The 20,628-nt window shown below is 47.4% G+C and overlaps 1 protein-coding gene across 11 annotated transcripts in view; it reads left to right on the top strand.

The window, feature by feature from the left end:
* The window catches only part of Sorbs1 (sorbin and SH3 domain containing 1), a 224,156-nt gene extending 206,032 nt beyond the window's left edge, over positions 1–18,124 (top strand). For 7 of the 11 annotated variants that reach the window (XM_005352257.3, XM_026781546.1, XM_026781547.1 and 4 more), the window contains 3 exons: positions 10,039–10,097; positions 13,082–13,188; positions 15,081–18,124. In XM_005352257.3, coding sequence (XP_005352314.1) covers positions 10,039–10,097; positions 13,082–13,188; positions 15,081–15,148 — 234 coding nt within the window. In that variant the 3' untranslated portion in view covers positions 15,149–18,124. Of the gene's footprint in view, positions 1–9,274; positions 9,335–10,038; positions 10,098–13,081; positions 13,189–15,080 lie in introns of all 11 variants that reach the window. The other 4 variants (XM_026781543.1, XM_026781542.1, XM_026781545.1 and 1 more) reach the window with 1 other exon arrangement.
* The last annotated feature ends 2,504 nt before the right edge of the window (positions 18,125–20,628 follow it).

Here is a 20,628-nt window from a genome sequence, read left to right as displayed (position 1 = left end):
TTGAGAGATCTGTTTGCTTGCCTTAGAAATAAAGGGATGGCCAAGAGGGAATGGAGGAGCTGTGGACGAGGGTGTTGGTTGGGGATCGTTCAGGAAAACGTAGTCTAGCTTCTTGAGGTGATTTGAAAGTATTCCTCCATTGACACCTGCTACCCTGGCACAAAAGCCCCACGAGCAGGAACGCCTTCCTTGTGTCTCATTCACGTCCTAGAGATTGTCGTTGGTTTGCTTTGACTAACACAGCTGAGAACACCAGGCTTCGGTGTGATGTGGTGTGCTTTTCTTGTGAGATGCACTGTTTCCATAACTCATGGTGCTCAGCTTTGTCAGGTCTGTGTCTCGTTTTGTGTTTGTGTGGGACCAAAGGGCCGTGTTTACAGTGAGCAGAGACATTTTGGTTCTTCAGAGATGGGAGGATGCAGGATGAAGGGGCTTCTGATGTGCTGGGGGGGGTCACTGAGGTTTTGATTGAATGATGGTTCTTCTAAGTGAATTACAAAGATTTCAGCATATAAGCTGAGGGAGACTTAGAGTGTTTTGAAGGAACATTAATTTGATAACTAGACAGATCATTATTCATTTTTGCCTATGTTTTTTAGTGCCCAGAGAGTCAAGGACTTTGAACAACATTTCCATAGTAACCAGATTTGAGTATCAGCTCCATCTAATTGCCATTATGGAAATTGTTCACCCTCTTAGAGACTCAGTTTCTGACTTCTGATATGAAGATAACCTCTCTCCTAGCTTGGTCCAGAAAATTCCTTGAAATAATGCATACAAGTTAAGCACAAGAACTTTGTAAAAAGAAGAGAGAACTACTGTCTTAGGTGATCTAAGACTGGGCATTATCGACGCTCAATAGAACTAAGTGCTGTCCTAAAGCTGTCTGCAAGCTGTTGATCATCCGTTGTATATAGTATCTACAGCTGACTGTGCTGCTCCTTCACACCTTTGGTCCTGTTTCCCCTTGTAGCTCTGTTTGCTTTTTGAGCTACTTGAATTGTATGGTTTATGGGTAGGGTTCAGAGGTTGTTAAATCCCTTTCCTGTGGAGCCCATACCCAGTGACAGTGGCAGACATAGTTCTGTCACCAGACCAGTAATGGAAACACAGAGGTATAAGACATACCAGGTCAGACCTCCATGTGCTGGTGTGTCTGGAGTGGAGATCATCAAGGGTAATCAAGTGTGCGCTAGCTTATATGGACTGGGCTTAGACTACAGAAAGTTAACACTGCACCCCCACCCTGCCCCTGCCATAGTTGCTCATGTATAAAGTAGGGGTAGAAACAGACAGTCCATCCCTCCCTGAAAGGCTGTTATGATGATTAATAAAATAGCGACCATCAATAGGGTACTTGGCATATGGTCAGTCTCTTGGACAAGGGTTTCCTGCTATGGCTGCTGTACATGGTCGCCCCATCTCTTAGTAAGCACAGGGCTGGGTCAGGTGTTCCTGAGCTGTGTACCCTAAAGAAAAGTATCTGTCTGATTCAGAGAAACGACTAGCTCACTGGAAGAGGTTGTGAAGTCACTGGCTATAAAGAATGAAATGTTGACAGAGGAGTGGGCCCCAGATCAACCTAAGGTGTGTGGAGCCCTCCTGGTTGCCAGGGGTGAGTCATCACCACAGCCTGGTCCAGGACTCAGTGTGTACAGGAAGTGCGCACAGTCCTGAAGCACCAATAAGGTTCAGGGTGCACACTTCCTGCTTCCTACCAAGGGCAGGAATGGAGTTGCTGGCAACACCAAAGATTGTGTTGATTGGAAGGCCAGGCTTGTTGAGGACTGGTTCTCCCTTCCTGGCGAGTCTCTGGACACCAGGTGTATCACTTCCTGCTCCCTCCCTTCCTCCTGCATTCCTGGCACAAGCCCTTTCCCTCTGGGTGTGTGGGAGCCATGGTCTGGTTGGCTCCTTTTCAGAACTGATGGACTCTCAAAGGACAGTTGTGTAGGCACGTTCTTTTCAGCCTCACTTCACGCAAGGCAGCTCTGGGGATGGGTCCTTCATAAGAGACTCCATCCTCTTGGGGCCTGTTTGACTGACAGGCATGCTAAAGATGACTTCATCATCTGTTCTCTGGTGGCCCTGTCAGGACATGACCTCAGGCTGTGTTACTTGTTTGGGTAAATACATTCCAGGATCGAGAAACTTGCCAGCCGTTCTTCCCCTTAACGAGCCCTGGGTTCCGTTTGCACTTTTATTGGGCTAAGGGACTTGACTGAGCATCTGACCAGTAAACAGAGCGATAAGGGAAAAGGCAGCCCAAGGTGTTGTGGTCATTTACTCTTTCTTTAACTGTCTGGTATCCAGCAGTGTGCTGAGTGCCACGGGAGCCGAAAGCCTTGGACATCACTGCAGACATCCCCTCAGGGAAGTCTTTCCTCCCAGGCTTGGAAGGCTCCCTAGTGAAATGGCCGTTTAGACCACAAGGCAGCCTCATCTTCCAAAGTCTCCCCGGCTTTAGTGCCTGGATGTGTTCCTGCTTGTCCTTCTCAGCTTCCTAGAGACCCTACCTTTCCCAGGAAGCTTTCCTGGCTACTTCTGCATGACTGACTAAAGAGCGCTGAGCCTTATCCCTGTGAGCATGCTGTTGCTCAAATGCCCTTGCAGGCCTGTGTCCCTGTGAGCATTAAGGCCCTACAGCCAGGGACCACGACACTTGATATAGGGAATGTGCTCAGTTAATATTCGTTAAATGAAAGAACAGATTAAAAAATAGTTGAGCAGAACTAGAAGAGTTTATGCTGTTGACTGGGGCTCAGCCCTGCTCACAAGGACTTACACTGCAGAAGAGAGAGATGCAGACGGTCTAACCCAGAAGCTCAAGATCGGAAGACATGATAAGCTTAGGAGGAGCCAGGTGATTGTAAGTAGCATTGGTTGTGGGCTTTAAAGAATAGGGAGTTTTCCCATAGATACAGTGGGATGATGATTGATGGCCAAAGGCCCTGAGGTGGGAAGTACAAAGTATATATAAAGAAGGGTATGTTCCTAGATTCAGCAAGCTTTGGGTGTACCTGCAGGTAATAGATCAGTGGGATCTTGCCAAGGAGACTGGGACCATAGCTTGGCCTATGTCTGTCTGTGCCTCCAGCAGTCACCACACTCTAGACTGGGACCATAGCTTGGCCTATGTCTGTCTGTGCCTCCAGCAGTTGCCACGGCACAGAAGCCATCTTCCTTGCTGTCCCTTGACCGTTGCCAGTCAGTCCCTGTTCTGCTGCTTTCCTTCCCCTGGGTCACCTGCCTCCATCCCAACTGTCCGGATGTGTGTACTCTTGCGGAAGGTGCTCTGACATCTTGGCCGTTTATACTGTCAGAATGTTTTCTCTTTGGGCTGGCTACTTATGTTTTAGGTTTGTTGTCTCTGAGCAACAGAAGGGATAAATCAGTGCCAGGGACTTCAGGGGAAGCAGGGAAGAGCATTGGTCTCTAGGCTCTGGTTCTGGCTCTGCCATTAGTCGGCTGAGAATGTCTGTGGGTGAGTCACACCTCCTTCCCGGACAACTTCCCTGTCCATAAACAAAAGATGCAGCATGGGAACTGAACTTCCTTTCAGCTGGTATTCTGTGATGGGATCCCAAGTGAATCTCAGTTGAAATGAGAAAGAACATATAAAATGCTAAGTCTGGGCTTCATTATAGATCTGTATGGCTTCACCACCGGGAAATACTTTCCTTTTATTGGTTTTTGAGTGACAACTTTGTCACTCAAAGGTACACACACATAGGTATACACACGAAACACCCAGCAGCTCAGCCTTAACTGGCATGTTCTTGAATTCTGTTCAGTGTAATTTTGGCTAATATCGTGTAGAACAACCAGTCTAGAAAGTCAAGGTGGAGGTCATGTAGGAAATCTCGGCCATCCCCACGCAAGAAGCAGTTTGGTGACTGGAATCTGGATTTGTGTGTAAGAGTGCTTGATGTTTCTGAAAAACCTCACCGAATCTCTAAATCAATCCCCACATCCCTGTGATCCCAGAACTCAGGAAGTAGAGGCAGGAGGATTACAGGAAGGAGAGTACCAACTTAGCTGGAGACAGAAAGATGTGCAATGGTAACCACTGGGAACTAAGTCTGTCCCCAGAAGGCTAAGAACAAAGGCAGGGGCCTGGCTGGAGAATGGAAATCAGAAACGGACGGGAAACTCAAGATGTGACTTGTAAGATCAAAGGGCAGTTAGAAACATTAAGACCATGCTCACACACACACACATACGCGCACGCACACCACACAAAGATGGGAAATGTTTTTCTTTGACTCACTCAGCCCAATAAGCTGAGTTCGATCCCCAGGACCATGGTGTGGAAAGAGAACTGGCTCTTGACACTTGCCCTCTTTCACGTAACACCATGTAATTTTAATTAAAAAAAAAAAAGAATTAGAAAACATGGGGTTTGTACTTGGCACATTAATGCCTCCCTCTATTCTCTTGTGCGGTGAAGGAAAAGGCATGAGGTGTTTTGGGACTGCCTTCCAGTTCCTCATACCTGAGCTATACGCCTGCCATCTCCCCTCATATGACAGAAATGGGGAAGGCAGACTAAGTTTGGCTGAGAAGACTGAGTACCGCTGAGCCTTAGAAACAGATTCAGATTCCAGGAAGTCGGTGTGCTGTCCCATGGGTAGTCTGCAAGGAGATTGTCTAAGCCGTGAGGAGCCCCAGTAATTGTCAATAGCTAGCTATAAATTGTCAATTTATAGTGAAATTACCATCTTTTTCTCGTGTGATGTTGTAGGAGAACTCCGTGAAGCCAGAAGCCTCTCGGCTGGTTCTCTGGAGGTTTCCTGGGACAGAAACCCAGGAGCTTGAGTCTGGCAGGCCTCCCCACTCCGCTGACAGAGTTGCCCATGTTCCATGAGTCTTGTATCGCATTCCTGGGTCAGCACCTCACCTTCCGCATTTACAGACGTGAGCTCTTGATCTAGGTCTGGAGGCTGTGATCTAATAAAAGGACTGCCTCCTCTGAGCATGCCAGTGCTGCTGCCCATTCCTAATTATTAATGGATACGATGGGCACACCCCAGTCACAGAGCTAGAGCCCAAAACAACGCTATGAATCATGCACAGCCCTATTGTTTTATTTTGGAATTTGAAGTCTTTACTCAAAAGATGGTCAGTGTCTGCGAGCTCAGGTTGTTTGCTGTCCCATTAGGAGGCCAGTGTAGGTTGTCATGATGTAGGGTGGAATCTTAGGAGACACAGGGCACAATAGAGCAGTACCTTCTCCGAGACTCAGGTCCAGTGGCCTGTCAACAGAACAGCAGATTCCTAATGTTCGTGTGGGGACCCAGGCCACACAGCAGATGCGTGTCTCTGCCATCTATTCCTTCAGGGTTCTCTAGTGTGTGTGTAGCTTGTTTTGGACTTTAGTCTTTGGCACACACCCCAGAGCTGGAACAGGATGCTAAGTAACTGCCCGAGCACCAGGTGCTTTCTGGGTCCACAGGGGATTATCAGTTCCAGGGAAGCTAAGGTCAGGTTTCTGACAGACTACCAGCTAAAGACAGACAACAGGGAAGCAGAGCAAGGCCACACACAACATTCTTGGGGAGAACGGAAAGAGCACCCTAGCTTGGAGGCAGCTTGTGGGAGTCCAGAGAAAGCAGTTTCTGGCTCAGCAACTAGTTCCTGCTTATGCTTGGTGAGGAGGTGGAAGGAGTGCAGTGTGTGCCTGCTTGAGTGTGTGCACGCGCACACCTTGCACGTTGGACGGGTTGCTGTTTTTCCAAGCAGATGGAAAGCCGGAATGTGACTTCAGAATCCAAGATGTACATAGCATGAGCTAATGCTCTCTTTATTCTTAGCTCCGGCTGGGTCCCGATGAGAACACGTATCTACTCTTAGGCTTACGGAAGGCCAGACTGACGCCCTGCGGGAGGGCGCTGCCAGTGGAAGGAATGTGAAGCTCATATGCAGTCGAAGATTTCCTAGCAGCCCTAGTGAAACGCAGTGAATGAGTTAGTTTAATAGCCTATACCCTTTAACCCAGTATATTCACAAGATTTTTGGAAGCCAGTGTCTACTTTTGCATTCTAGCATTTTCCCTCACACTGTGTCTCCTGCGCGCGCTCACAGCCACTTCTGACTGTTGGTGCCTCGCTGACAGCCCAGGCTGAGGAGGACTGTGGGAGGTGGAACAGGAAAGGTACAACTTTGTACCTAGAGGGGAAAATGTCCTCTGAGGATAAACAGCTTTCCAAGTGAAGGGCTGGTCCAGGTAGTGGGTATCAGTGGTTTCCAGCTCCGTGGGAACTCCCTCTCTCCCCAGCCGTTTACATTCCAGCTGTGTGAGATGCTCCATTAAATCTAAACAGGGAAACCGAACCCGAAAGTGTTTACCTTGACTACTTCCTTCATTTATCCAAAACTAAGTGGGGAGCCCCATCCTCCCTACCTCTCGGGAATGGGGTTGTCTCTACTCTCCGGATGTTAAAGCTCAGATGGTGACTATGCTCTGCTTTGGGTATGGCTAGAGACGAGAGGAGCTGCTAACTGAGATACTGATAGCCCTCTCGTACTGTGGTCCCTTGGGTTACTGTCAGATGCTGTCTTTTATGGTGCCCAGATCGCTTTACACAAGTGGGGAGAGAGGTCAGTGTCCATTTTGAGAAAAGGTAGGATTTGGGTGTTGATAAGGTAATGTCAGCCTTCTCAGCCTGAATGAGGGGGTGGCATGTGAGCCATACAGGGGCTCAGCTCTTGTGTTCACAGGCTTTGTATAAGGCCCCAGTCTTCACTGGGTCGTAAAATTCCCTCCTAGTCAAAAGTTAGTAAAGCTAAGAAGTGAGGTGTGAGCTGTTGGACCTCCATGTGTTATTAAAAGAGCAGCTCCATTGGCATTTGGTTCCCAGATCCTCTTCGGAGCAGCACTGTTGGCCAGGTGATTGATTCCAGCTACAGCTTTGGGACTGGGTTGACCGAAAGATGCTAGGGGCTTTTCTAAGCTGTGGCCACCAACCCAAGAGTTCTCTGCGCCTGGCCTGAGGTTATCAGACCACTAACAGGAGTTTGGACTTTTGATTTTAATGAGAACTTTTGTTTTTCATGAGGTATGACCCAGACCAGTCTTGTCACACCGAGGCCAGAGAATCTCACTTGAGGTCCTCTACAACCTTGCTTTGCAAAATCAGGCTGAGAACCAGAACGATCAGCACCAGCAGCTAGCAGTGGCCAGTGCCTGGCACAGCCAGATAACAAAGTCAGAGTCTGTGCTTCAGTAGGGTCCTGGGGGAAACCAACATCCAGCGGAATTTTAGGCAAACTGCTCATCAGCACCCTGACTAGCTCATGGAGATGATGCCACCGTCTCTCAGACAGTCATTTCTGTGGTTGGATGGCACCCACTTTAAAAACCTGCCCCTTCTGTCAAGTCACAATCTATCAGTATCCCCCACACAAGGCGCCCAGAGTTAGCGGCATTGTTCTGAATGCCCACATAGCAAGTGTTTGGAAATGTCCATTCCTTTCCTGTGACCTGGAAGCCTTGGTGCAGAGGCAGGGGGATGGTGATTGAAGCACAAAGTCCACTCCAGCCCCTGGCAAAGGCCAGCAGGTCCCGAGACATCAAAGGAGCAGCCTGAAGGGCCCTGTAGTTCTGTCTGCCCTTTCTGTGCTGCTGGAGTAGATCTAGTCCAAGGGGGAGGTTTGAATGCTTGAGGCCAGGAAGGGTTTTAGAGAAGTTGTAGGGCTTCTCAAAATCAGGCGTGGGGGTGGGGGGGGAGGGGCTAGAGACATGACTCGGCAGTTAAGAACACTGACTGCTCTTCCAAAGGACCTTGACTCAGTTGCCAGCACCCAGATCATGGCTAACAGCTGTCTCTAACTCCAATTCCAAGGAAATCTGATGACCTTTTCTGGCTGCCATGTCCATCGAATGTACATGGTAAACAGACATACATGCAGGCAAAACACGCATACATATACCATAAAAATAAATAAAGCTAAAAAAAAAAAAAACACCTGACGCTAAAACAAACAACAGCAAGTGTAAGAGAGTGATGCCTGGTATAGCTGTCGTTCTGCTGGGCACGCTGCAGGGTGAAGACATCTACGGGGGGGAGGTGAGCAAGAGGGGTGGTGTGGTAGAACCGATAGAGCAGCTAAGCAGTTCACCTCTCCCCAGCTGTGGTCCTGAGGCTGGGCTGCCCTGCTCCTCTCTGAGCATGCTTTTCTAGAGAGCAGTATGGTTAGCACACCCTGCTGTCTCCTGGTTTGGGGGTGCAGTCACGGGTGACTATGTCATTTGGCACACCTTTACCAGGATAGGGGAGGGTGGCGGTGTGAAGGTGGAAGAGGTCAAGCAGGATAGAGGCCGAGGCCAGGAGACCGCTGCATGGCCCGTGTGACCCCACTGTCTCTCTGAAGCAAGTGTGTGCTACACAGAAGATTTCCGGGTGCCCTTCTGAAAGATTGTGGGGCTGCAGTCAGCTGCTGCGGTTATTAAACGTTACCTGGAGGGCATCTCCAGAGGTGGACTTCCAAGTGTTTATGCAGAGAGACTTCCTAGAGCTTAGAATTGAACCCTCTCTGGAGAAAGTGTTTCCAAACTGTCTTCCAACAGAGACTTGACCTCCTTGTGAGAGCCGAGCTTCAAAGAAAGGTCTGTGTGGCCTCAATTCCATAGCAACACCACATGTCACCTGGGCTGGTGATGACACTTTGCTCTGCATCTAGAAACGAGCTGGGATTCATTCCATAGCTCACCTGACTGTGTCATGTGCAGATTCTTTGGAGGCATATGATCTTGTTTGAGGCTTCATCAGTTACGCAGGGATATCTCAGTAGCACTGTAGTCCTTGTGAATGCCCCAATGTGGGTCCTGATGGTTCCCTCACGGTCCTGACCATGTCTCCCTATCACCCAAAATCGGAATCCACCTTTGACACAGCAGCCCCACCCCTTGAAACGTGCTCACTAAGATCAAAGGGTTCAAAGCGGGGGGGGGGGGGGCAGCAGGTCTGTTCTTAAAGGCAGCCCTTCTCAGTGTCTCTCCTGCCAGTCTGAGGACCCTGTGCTGTCCTTTTCACCTCATGTGTCCCATTTCCCATCTCATTGCTGGATGCTTGCTTCTAACTCTGTACATCTGCATTTTCTCCCGTGCATCTGCCACGTTGTCATGGAAACTCAGTGGCCACGGGCCACAAATTCCTGGTGTCATCTGAATGTGGTGGTGTGGTACGTGTATTTGCTCATGCTTTTATTTTGAATCCTTTCCAATGTGACATCTGCTAAAATGTCTCCCTTATGATTTGCTTGGTGATCACAGCCTTCTCATCATTCACTGAGCGCAGGACCTGATCTCACAGAATCTGAAAAGAACTATGTGGTAAGATGCCTGTTGAATAAGACTGTGGCTTTCCTAAGGAGAACCCTTACTGACTGCAGCGTGTAGACCAGAGTAACGCCTGGTAAACACCCCACTGTGGTTTTCAAGAGCCCACCACTGCTGTCGTAGAGCCAGGGATTCGGCCACCCTCTCCGCCTCTAAAGGAGCGGAGGAATTTAGAGACAGTCGCGCTCTGCCCGCAGATGGGATTCAGGAATGTTCTGGTGCATGACTGGGGGACTCATTCCTGTATTTCTAGCCTGAGATTATTCCAGCTGTAGCAGTTACTCACTAATGACAGGCTTTTGTGCTGCTGTTCCCTAGAAACAGTCATACTAAATGCCGAATTCCTCTGTCTTACCTGTCTTTCCATGCTTACCTGGATCCCTCCTGCACTCCGCTACTGGAATCTCTGTTGTTGTTTTTTTTTAACCTGGATCTTCAACTCTGTTTTTCTCCCTGGACTTACGTGCTTCGTCTGGAATGTCACATCTCTTCCTTTCTCTTTTTTTTTGTGTCCCCACATTGACTGTTTTATGGGGGTTTCTGGATATCGCGGGGCCACCTCACAGGAAGCGGTTTGCAATGAGATCATAAACATTGCCGAGAAATCTGTCCATTACTGCAGCACTGTCTCTCATCCCCTTGACTTCCATCACAAGGTACCCCCCTCTGACAGTAAATCATCTTTAATCGTTTCTCAGCAACCTCAAGCCCAGCAGCGGAGAGTCACCCCAGACAGGAGTCAGCCCTCACAGGATTTGTAAGTACAGTCTGAGAACTTTGGTTCTTATCTTGTTGGACTGTCTGCTTTGGAAAATGGTTGGCCAACTCCGTAGCAGCTCTTTGGGGGAAATGAGCTAATTGATTCCCGCCTCTTTGGGGATTTCTAGGGAAGACCATATTTCCTGTCAGCCAATGAAGACAGGTGGTAGGTGAATGAAAGAGGTCACGAGCAACTGGGAGAGAGATGGGTAAAGAATTAATGACCATGCTGGGTGGTGGTGGCGCACGCCTTTAGTCCCAGCACTGGGGAGGCAGAAGCAGGCGGATCTCTGTGAGTTTGAGTCTAGCCTGGTCTACAAGAGCTAGTTCCAGGACAGGTTCCAAAGCTACAGAGAAACCCTGTCTCGCAAAACCTTAGAAAAGAAAAAAAAAAAAGAATTAATACAAGGGGAAATGAGAGTTGTGCTAATGAGTTTCAATATCAATGCTATGGAGAACAAAGAAAAAGGAACAGTTAATTCTGAGCTGAAATGAATTAACAGTGTTGATTTATTTACTCATTCATCCAAAAAAATATTGGATACATCTTATCGTTTATACAAATGGGAGAAAATTCTGTCCATAGAAGATGAAAAATAATTTGAGCCCAGCTCTGAGTAAAAGGCATGGAGTGGATGGGAGAGCCTGAAGAAGGCCTGTGTGACTAGCAGGTGGTTCGTGGAGGTGAGGATAGAGATGAAAGTTAGGATGTTAGGGTGGGACCAGATTCTAGATTGCAGCTGAAATCGGTTTGGATTTTCTTCTCCAGACACCAGGAAGCCACTGAAGGCTTTAAAGTGAGGTGTGTGTTGATCATGTTTATTGTAGGGAGCTAGGTCTGGTAACAGGAGGAGGATGGGATGCAGAAACGAGGGACAGGGATGCTGGTTAGGAGGTGTGAAGTCTGTCGATGTGGTCTTAGCTAGAACAGAGTGAGCTTTTTGTAACCGTGGAAATTTATAAGATGACCAGCCAAGAGCCAGGGTAAAGAGTGGTCGACGGTGAAGGAGAACAAGAAAGGGCAGCAGGAACAGGCTTAGGCTTAGGAATGCTCCCTTTCATAGAGCAGAGCCCATAGCATCTGCTCAGCCATGCTGCCCACCTCTGCGAGGTCTCACCCGGCATTCTCTTGAAAAATGACTGGCAATTGTGTAACAATAAGGAATGTTCCTTTGGAAAGGCTGAAGAGGAAGTTTGACGATGCATGGGGTGGAGTGGGGGACTGGAGATCAAGGGACACTGGAGACAGGGCAGAGTCTTCGGCATATTCGTGCCAAAGAAAGAGCAGAGAAAACAAAAAGATACAAGTAAGAAGCTGTAAGTGGAGGAAGAGGGTTCAGCCTGGCCAGGAGACAGGGTACTTGCACAGGGTAACAGGGGCAGGACAGCAAGTAGGGACAGACTCTGGTCTGGCAGGGAGGAAGATTAAAGTCTAGTCGCAGCAAGTTTCCATCTTGGAAAGTGGGGACAAGAATCTGAAACACTCTGTTAAGAGCGGGGTGCCAGCACCAGCCGAGAATCTCAGTTAGAGGGTTTCTGAGCTGCTGGGGACGTTAGGCCTAAGTGAGACCAAGGCCACAAGGGTATAGATTTTCTCCAGTCTATCTCCACCGTTTGCCTACAAACAAGCAGAGTTATTTTCCAGAACGTGGACTAGCAAAGTGGCCGTGGTGGAAATTCAGGGGACGGTCAGTGTAAGTGTTTGTGCAGGTATGCATTAGACAGTTAGCTGTAGGAATGCAAGTTAGGTAGGAAATAGACAGAAACGTGAGAAGAGGTATTCACTTACCCACTGTAAATCTGCCTCCATCTTTTAATTCCTCACCAGAGACCTTCGCTCTGGCAGCCAGGCCCTTCCACCAAAGTCTCCACAGCAGGGGAAAGGTAGTGGAAACAGGTGTCTTAGGATGTGCCACTCAGAGCAAGCCTCTCGGTTCTGGAAGACATTGCCGCAGGCTTGTTTCTAGCCGCTCTTCCCCTCACATTGGGACTCACTGACATTACTGGAAATGGCATTTGATGGGTTCATTTACAAGAGTCTGGTGCTACTGTGGCGTTTGGAAACGATGAATTGGTGCCCATGAGAGTCCCTGGAAGCATTTGCTAAGGGAATGAGTGAGAACAAAGCTGGCCCTTGATGCCGAAGCTGATGTCAGTTTCACAACAAGCTTCACTGTTATCAGGACACAGAGCAGTGCAAGCCAGATGTCCTAGGCCAAAGAGCAAGTCAATAAAAACCTTATCTGCGGCTATCGTTGGGGTGGAGCAGAATTAGAAAGCTTTTGGGGTCTCCTGAAAAGGAACCCTACGGTTTCAAACACTTGAGACAGCGTGACAGTGAAACACTTGAGAAGGTTTTGTTAAACAGCGTGACAGTGGGAATGTGATTTATTATTATTGTTCTTGCTACAAAGTCTCACTCTGTAGGCCAGGAGCTCAGCATGTAGCACAGAGTATGCATGAACTCAATGACAGTCTTCCTGCCCCAACCTCCTACATGCTCAGATCACAGACATGAGCCATTAAAACATCTTCCCACCTGCCTATGTCTGTTACCTGGCTTTACAATTCCCTTTGGTTCACTAATGTATATGACCAGAATTTAATGCCCATGGAGCTAAATAACTGTCAATTATTCTTAATAATTTACCTGTATCATCCTATTATCAAAAAGGGAGTAGTTAACTTTAAAGGCAGTAAAGTGGACAGAGAGGGATGAAGACAATAAAGGCCTGCCACTGTAATAAAAGAAAACGAAGGTTAATGATTAATTGTTCATGATATGCAGTAACTCCCCACCCTTGTCAGTCTTCGTTTTTCAAGTGCTAAGCTGCTAGAGAAATAATCAGTACAATGTTTTTATCGTCTGACGGGAAACATTATGTAAATGTCGGGTTCACAGTACTGGGACTTATAAATGGTTGTGAAATCCTGCCAGCAACGGAGCCGCTCACTGGTCCTCTTTCTGATTTGTTGATGTAGCTACCAAGCACTGTATAGCTATGTGCCGCAGAACGATGATGAGTTGGAACTCCGAGATGGAGATATTGTTGACGTCATGGAAAAATGTGACGACGGATGGTTTGTTGGTAAGACCCCCGTCATTCTGTTTTCCCAGCAGTGTATGGAGGGAAGGGCGAGGGATGGTGGGACATGCCAAAAGCAGTCTTCTTCGCACAGAGCGTGATCTCTCAGCCCCTGCAGGAATGCTGGGCCTCTCATTCTCAGGGCTGTATGAATGTTACTAAGTGGAACCTAAAGCCCAGCTAGGCTGGTGTCTGTGACACAGGCTGCGGGTGTCAAATTCATCATTGCTATTAATTGGGTTCAGTTTGTATTTCTATTGTGTATATGTTTAGCATTCACAGACTGTGTTTTTAAAGCTCTTAAGAAACAACAGAAGAAACAGAAGAAACATCTGACTGAAACTAGGTCTCTACCATGAAGCACATGTGTGGATGGTCCTAACACCCTTTTATTTACTCTAGACTTTTAATAACTTGAGCAAAACCAATCAGCTCAAATAATAAAAAAGGGCATAAAGCTCAGTGGGGTAGAACATTTGCTCAAAGCATGGGGTCCCGGATTTGTTCCTTAGTACCACAGACTACACATACCCGGGGGGGGGGGGGGAAGAACAATACAAGATTTACCTTTTCAAGAAAGGGAGAGAAAGGCCAACATCCATAGAGATTCCACTGCAAACCCAGTGTGCTTGCTACGCTTTGACTGCCTTCTCTCACAAGGACCCCTGCAAGACAAAAATTAGCCTCTCTTGACAAATTCAAAAAGTGAGGGGCGGGTTTCTCCAATAGCAAATGCCGGACCGCCCATTACTTCCCAGCATGCATCCTATCTGTTGGGCTGTCAGTACAGCGGGAGCCACTGGTTCACTCTGGGCCTCAATCTCCTCCTTTCTAACACCAGCCCTTGTCTGACTCTCCGGAAGACGCTTCCTAAAGCAGTGTTGGGACTGGAGTGGTCAGCACATGAAACTCTAGGAAGACAAGTTGGAGGACAGGGAACCACTTCCTAGAGAGCGCTTTGTCCTCCCAGGAGTCAGGCTTCCCTGTGGGGTTCTTTACAAAAGAGAGTCTTATCAGTTAGCCAGAGGCATATAACAACAGTTTCACAGTAGCAGTAGGCATGCCAAGTGTAAAATTTAAAATTTTTAGAGAGGTCACACTGAAAAAAATGAAGAGGAACACATAAAATTAGTTCTGATGTTTTATAAGCCTGAAGTATTCAGATATTATCTTTTGAACACATTAACAATGTTCGTGGTATATTTTATGTTGTTTTCATTCTAAGTCTTTGGAAGCACAATCCTTAGTTACTGTGTGGGGATTTCCTACTAAAGAGTGAGGCTGAGGCAGGAGAATGTCATATTCTAGGCAAGTTTGAGCTGTACCACAAGTCTGTGTCTCCAGAAGTGTGTGTGGTGGTATGGAGGGGCAGGAGGGGACTGAAAAAAAGAGGGAGAAGTTGAGAATGGGGTTGCTGCTAAGTTCCTCTAGGAGTGCTTCCATTTCCAACCCATAGGGGAGGGACACCAGTTCTCCCATGAAGGCAGGCGCCCTGGTTGACGGGAATACATTGGGATGAATATCTTCCTTGCACAGCCGAGTACACATTTAGCAGCCCAGCATTTCTAGTCAGTGAGGACAGAGTTCTGGGAAGACCAGTGGGGCTGGTGTGGACATCAGTAGACCTGTGTTCAGATTCGGCCTCCAACATCAGTGAAGCCCAGGGACCTGAGAAGTATTGCTTACACTCTGGGTCCCTCCATCTAAAAAATGTATCTTGCTTGCCCTCTCTCCCCACCCTGCTTCTTCATTTTGTAGCCCAAATGATGTAGCTGTGGAAACCACTGAGTGAAATCGTTACCGAGGGACCATGCAGAATCTCCAGAATTCTCTCTGAACTCAGCATGTCTTCTCATGTTGCGTCTGTTTTTGTTTCCTTGTTATGTTTCTTGCAGGCACTTCAAGAAGGACGAGGCAGTTTGGTACTTTTCCGGGCAACTATGTAAAACCTTTATATCTGTAAGAAGACTGAAAATCACAGAGATTATTTTTCTCGGAGGATGAAGCATCATTCATGAACTGGTCTCTTTATTTAAATATTGAGTCAGCAGGAAATTTAATGCAGTTGGTAAAGAATTCAAAGAGAGGAACGAAGAAGTGTGTTAAAACCCACTGTGTACCAGGGCTTGACTGTGTGCTGAGGAAACTGGTATTTACGTGGCTGCTCTGGAAGCTGCTCCAGCCCCACTGTTCGGGTAATCTGATCTGGAGTAGTGTCCATGGGCAGCGTTAGCCAAAACTGTGCTTAGTCTTCGCCCAGTCCCATTTCCAAGGGGCCCCCTGGGGCAGATAGCTCAATTCCTAGCCATGTCCCACAGGCCCAGCCTGAGCATCACTGATCATGCCTGCCTCTATCCCTGGCTGTCCCAGAACCAGCAGAACCCCAGTGCTGCTAGAAGCCAGTCTGGGTTGCTGAGGTTCTCCTTCAGCACCACGACTTGATGAGGTCTAGGTAAAGAAATGGAGGCAGACCGGGTACCCTGGCATTCAGTCAGCTGGGTGACATTGCTCTTGACTGCTCTGATATTCAGACAGAAAGCATGCCATATTTGTCTTGAGCTTGGGAGCAGGTGGCCAGGCAGATGGGTTACATTTGTGTTTCCACGTGACTGAGGCAGTCACCTTGCGGCTCTGGAGGTCACTCGGAGTATGCTCCTTTCCTGGTCACCACCACTGGCTGAGCAGGATGGCATGTGCCTTTCTTCTCTGGCTTAGTATGAGCTCGATACCCCTGAGCCCACAGAATCCAGATGGGGCTCTAGTAGTTCTCTTAGCATGTGTAGGAACAAGCTGGCTGCTGGGCCACCATGCTAAGGCACCCTCAGACCTGGAGGGATCCCGGCTTTGCCCGTGGAGGAATGTTGTCTCTCCCGATCCTTGTCCCCCTCCTCCACAGCACCCCAGGCCAGGGAGTCCTGATGCACACAGGGAAACATCCATTCAGAGCCGAAGTCATAATACACTGGTATGAAGCTGCAGTTCTGCTCCTTCTGATGGCCACCAGGAGTCTGTCCTCTGTGGGTCCTGGCCGTGAAGAAGGGACCCCTGGGTGCTGTCACCACACTAATTGTTAGATCCCTAATTGACACAAAGCTAGGTATGGCCTGTCCCCAGAGCTCAACTTGCCAGGGGTTCAGCTGAGTGGACGACACAGGGAAAGGAGCCCAATCTAGAGAGACTGTGATATGTGCAGAGGGTGTGAGAAGGGATGAGTTTCTCCTGGGGTGGGTACCCTAGAAAACATCGCCAGGTTTGCATCTCCCTCAGCCCACTGAGGATGCTGGGAGAACCTTTGTCTGAGGGTATTTCTGTCTGGGGAGACTTGGAATTTCCCCCAGACTCTGAGCCTCTTACTCTACCCTCAAATACACGGACAGGGTCACAGATAGCAGGAATTGTAGGTGATGGGGGTATATACTGGAACCCCTGGCTCTCTGCATGTAGTTGAGAATCATGCTCACCACTATCCCAAAGTCTGGAGTCTTTACAAGTTGGAAACATTTGTTTTCAGTGGCTGTCCCAGATAGCCTAGGATCCCACTCACTCCCCCCCCCCCCCCCCCATCTGCCACAGTTCTCCAAGGAGGCTCTCAGGAAAGACACTGCCTCTGATTGATTCACACTGAAAAATAAGCGGGTGATAGGAGGAATGTGTTGCCTCTTTCAGGGGGCGTGGTTTTTCACTGACAGAGCAGAGCCTTTAATCCCAAGGGAGAAAGGTGTGGAACTGAGGGGGGTAGAAGCTTCCTGGGCAGAAAAGCCCTGGTGACTCTATGACCTGTTGCTTTGGAAGCTTTGCTTCACTGGCCGGTAGCACTGCTTTTTTTTTTTTCTTTGCCCCTCTCAAGGGAATATAGCAAAAAATATAATAATAAAAATAAATAAACGCATATGTGCATTTTTTAACCCGTTTGGAATGTAGTCCTTGCTCTATCCTAGATGCCAATCATGAACAGTGCAATTGTATCTAAATTTCCTGAGGGGTGCTTTTTGATTAAGTAGGTAACTTCAAACACCCCTTTAAATACAGCTAGAAAAAAAAAAACCATTTTGTAAAAGCCACATTTGCATCTAATGCCAGCGTCACACAGATGATCTCCCAAAATCCAGGTATGCCCATCTTTAATAAAAATCTTTCCAGCTTCCTGTGTATGAGAAGAAATGAAAAGAGCGAAGGTTTCCAATTAATCCTTTGTCTTCAGACATTTAGTAATATAAAGTACCTATTTTTATGCTGAAATGTTTATACAGGTTTACTAACAGCAAGCGCAGCTAACTGGCGGCATGCCTCACAACACGGTTTTGATATATTAGCCATGCTTCCCAGGTAAATGCATGCCCCAAACTACTCACCTTTTGCAGTCTCTCTGGGATCAGTAAAAGAAAAAAACATCACGTTTGAGAAGTGGGACTGTAAATATGTAATGTATATTTAACTTTGTGTAGCCCATGTACCTACCTTGTATAGAAAATAATTTTTAAAACTTGAGCAGAAATGGAGTAAAATAAGGAAGTCATGAAGGGTTGGTTTTTTTCCCACTTTTATTTAAATGAAGGAATTTCAAATAATTCACCTGCAGACTTTTAGCACAAAAAATAGTCATTGGAAGTTGTTAACATATACAGTTGTTCTTTGGGGAAAAGATGACAACTATAATATCATTTACAGTTTTGGTTTTGCAGTTCTGTTTTTCTGCAGTAGTATTAAATCCTATTGCTGGAAAAGGTTACTACCAAAACAGAAGATTATATTCAGAAAACAATAACTGACATATGTAACCTACTAAGGTGTTGCATCTAAATTCCACACCAAGCGCATGTACTATGCAGACACAGATTTTTCTGTTCATTTATTTTTCTTTATTGCAGTGGATTGATTTGATAGACATGTTGAATTACTACTTTGCTGTACATATTATTTAATAAACTTTATTCAGAATTATGTGGCACCTTTGTGTTTTTGTCCTTCCTTGGTTCTTTCTTCCTGTGAGGGAGGCCCCACTGCTGCTTCAGATTCTCGTGCCCGCCTCTCGGTTCTTAGTCCCTGACCGCCAGATTTCTTCTCCTCCCCTTACTTTTTCTCTGTGGCATAACTCTGATCATCGATACATTGATACAAGTACGTTATTTGTTCTGATAACAACAATAATGACTTAAGACTGTGTCTTAAATGAAACCTTATGAAATATATATGTCTCAGTTTTCTCCTCAAAACATGGAAAAATATGCTGTTTAGTTTTCTACTCTCAAGTGTGACTGTGACTCTTCTGCTGTGCTGAGTTGCTTGGCTTTTCTCCCCAAATCCAAGTATATTAAAACACTCAACCCTACCCAAGTCCCCTTCCCCCTTCTGCGACCACCCCTGCAGCCACTCCACTCCATGACTGAGCTGCCACCTCACTCAGGCAATGGCATTTGTCCAGACCTCCTCTCCCTTGCCCTGACCTCTGCCTTCTCTAAGTAGTAGCTTGCAACTGCTAGACAGTGAGATGGGGCCTCAGCCAGGTCAGGAGAGGGTTGCTTTCTGGGTCTGCTGGTCTCCAGCCTGGTCCAGTTTCACAGGCACTGCTAACCTTCCTCTTGTACCTCTGTCTGTCTCTTCAAGCTCCATTCAGAGCCTGGCCACTTTTACTTTTGTAACCAAGCCTTTTTCTCTTGCCCAGACCATTGTAATAACTGTAGCTGGCCTGCTGGTTTCTCCCTTGCCTCCTGCCCCCCAGCCATGACAGGGCAGCCAACGCCTTCATTGTGAGATTGACCATATACTCTATTGGTTGTGGACTGAATCCATAAGCCCTGCCCTTACCTCTCCATGGTGACCCACAATCCCATCTGCTGATTTCTGGTGACTTGTTCTCACCTGTATCCCTAAGGTCAGCACTCCGAGAGCACCATGCTCGCCATGCCTTGTGCTTAGAAGACTCCTTCCCTGAAAGCTGTTGACTCCCTCTCTTTCTTTGGGCCTTCGTTTGGTCCTGCTTAAGGCTTCCTCTGATCACCTTATATAGGATGGGAACTATTGTCCCCACTCAAGCATTCTGTCCTCTTCGTTGATGGATGTAGGTTCGTTTCTCCTTACATGCATGGCTTCCTACAGTCTTAGGATTTTCCTTTAATAGAGCTTGCGCATAGCTCCAAAAGATGTGTATCCAGTTCTCTATTGTTGATAGACGTGTGAGATTCTTGCCAGCTGTTTACCACAGTGAAAGAAACGATGTTGTTCAGAGGAGCTATTGACTCTGAGAAGGAACATTTCAGACCTTTGGAGAATGTCATTCCCTTCCTGAGGTACCAACTTCTACTCCTGCCAAGTCCAAGAGAGTGTGTTTCTCACCTTCCAGTTAAAACCGCAGCCAGCCTCCCTGAAGGGCTGTTGCTTGGCTTTGGGAAGCAGCTTCTCAGCACTTAGAGATCTTCACTGTGTTTCTCATCCCTTGATTGCTTTCTCTCAGCACGTGCTACCCCAGGGACTGATTCTTCGCAGTGCAAGTATGAGCCATGAAGGCCCTTTTAGTGAGAAACCCAATACTATTTATTGGCTTGTGTGGAGACATACCAAAAAGAATTCAAAGTAGCCTCAGGCAGGAGTGGATCCAGGAACTCAAACTTTCTCTGCTGTATTTATCTTATTCTTGGCTCTGTGGTCTTGTTTGACTGCATTTTCTATTACTGACTACAGCTATGGGGTGCGGGCAGCGTCGTTTTTAGTTTTCCGACTCTAGGTGCAGAAGTGCTTCTGTCTGGCTTTTCCTGAAAACATTTCCAGACTCTTTGGTAGATTCCTCCTGGCTTTTATTTTGGTACCTGGTCCCATGTATCCCAAGCTTTCCTATGTTAGCAGAGGATGACCTTGAGTTTCCAATCCTCCTTCCTCCAACTTTGGAGTTCTGGGAGTATAATGGTGCGCCACCATGCCATCTATGCTGTGCTGGGGGTGGAACTCTTTCTACATGCTCAGAACAAGTACTCTATCAACTGAGCTACATCTCTAGCCTACTTCCTGGGTTTTATTCCTCTCTGAAGTAGTCACTGACCAAAAACCATTGGCAGCACCACTGAAACCTCCCGTGGAAAGAGACAAGACAGGTTAGACTGGTGTAGGATTTCTTTAATCCCAGCACCTGGGAGGCAGAGGCAAGCCAATTTCTGTGACTTCGAAGCCTGCCTGGTCTAGAGAGTTCTGGGACAACCAGGGCTACATAACAGACCCAGGCTCAAACAACAACAATAACAACTAAAAAGGGGGAGGAACTGGATGTCGGGCCCCTAGGTAAGGGGAGTAGAGGAAGTCCTGAGTGAAGGTGTTTTGTTGACCTCAGCATAGCCATGAAGGATTCCAATGTCTCAGAACCATGAGAATGTCAAGGCCATTCGCTGGTCCAACCACTGGTGTGTGTGTGTGTGTGTGTGTGTGTGTGTGTGTGTGTGTGTGTGTGTGTATAAA

Source organism: Microtus ochrogaster, chromosome 8 (assembly GCF_000317375.1).
Source record: "Microtus ochrogaster isolate Prairie Vole_2 chromosome 8, MicOch1.0, whole genome shotgun sequence".
Taxonomy (NCBI): domain Eukaryota; kingdom Metazoa; phylum Chordata; class Mammalia; order Rodentia; family Cricetidae; genus Microtus; species Microtus ochrogaster.
The sequence above is the reverse complement of the archived record's forward strand: the minus strand, read 5'-3'. Positions and strand labels throughout refer to the sequence as shown.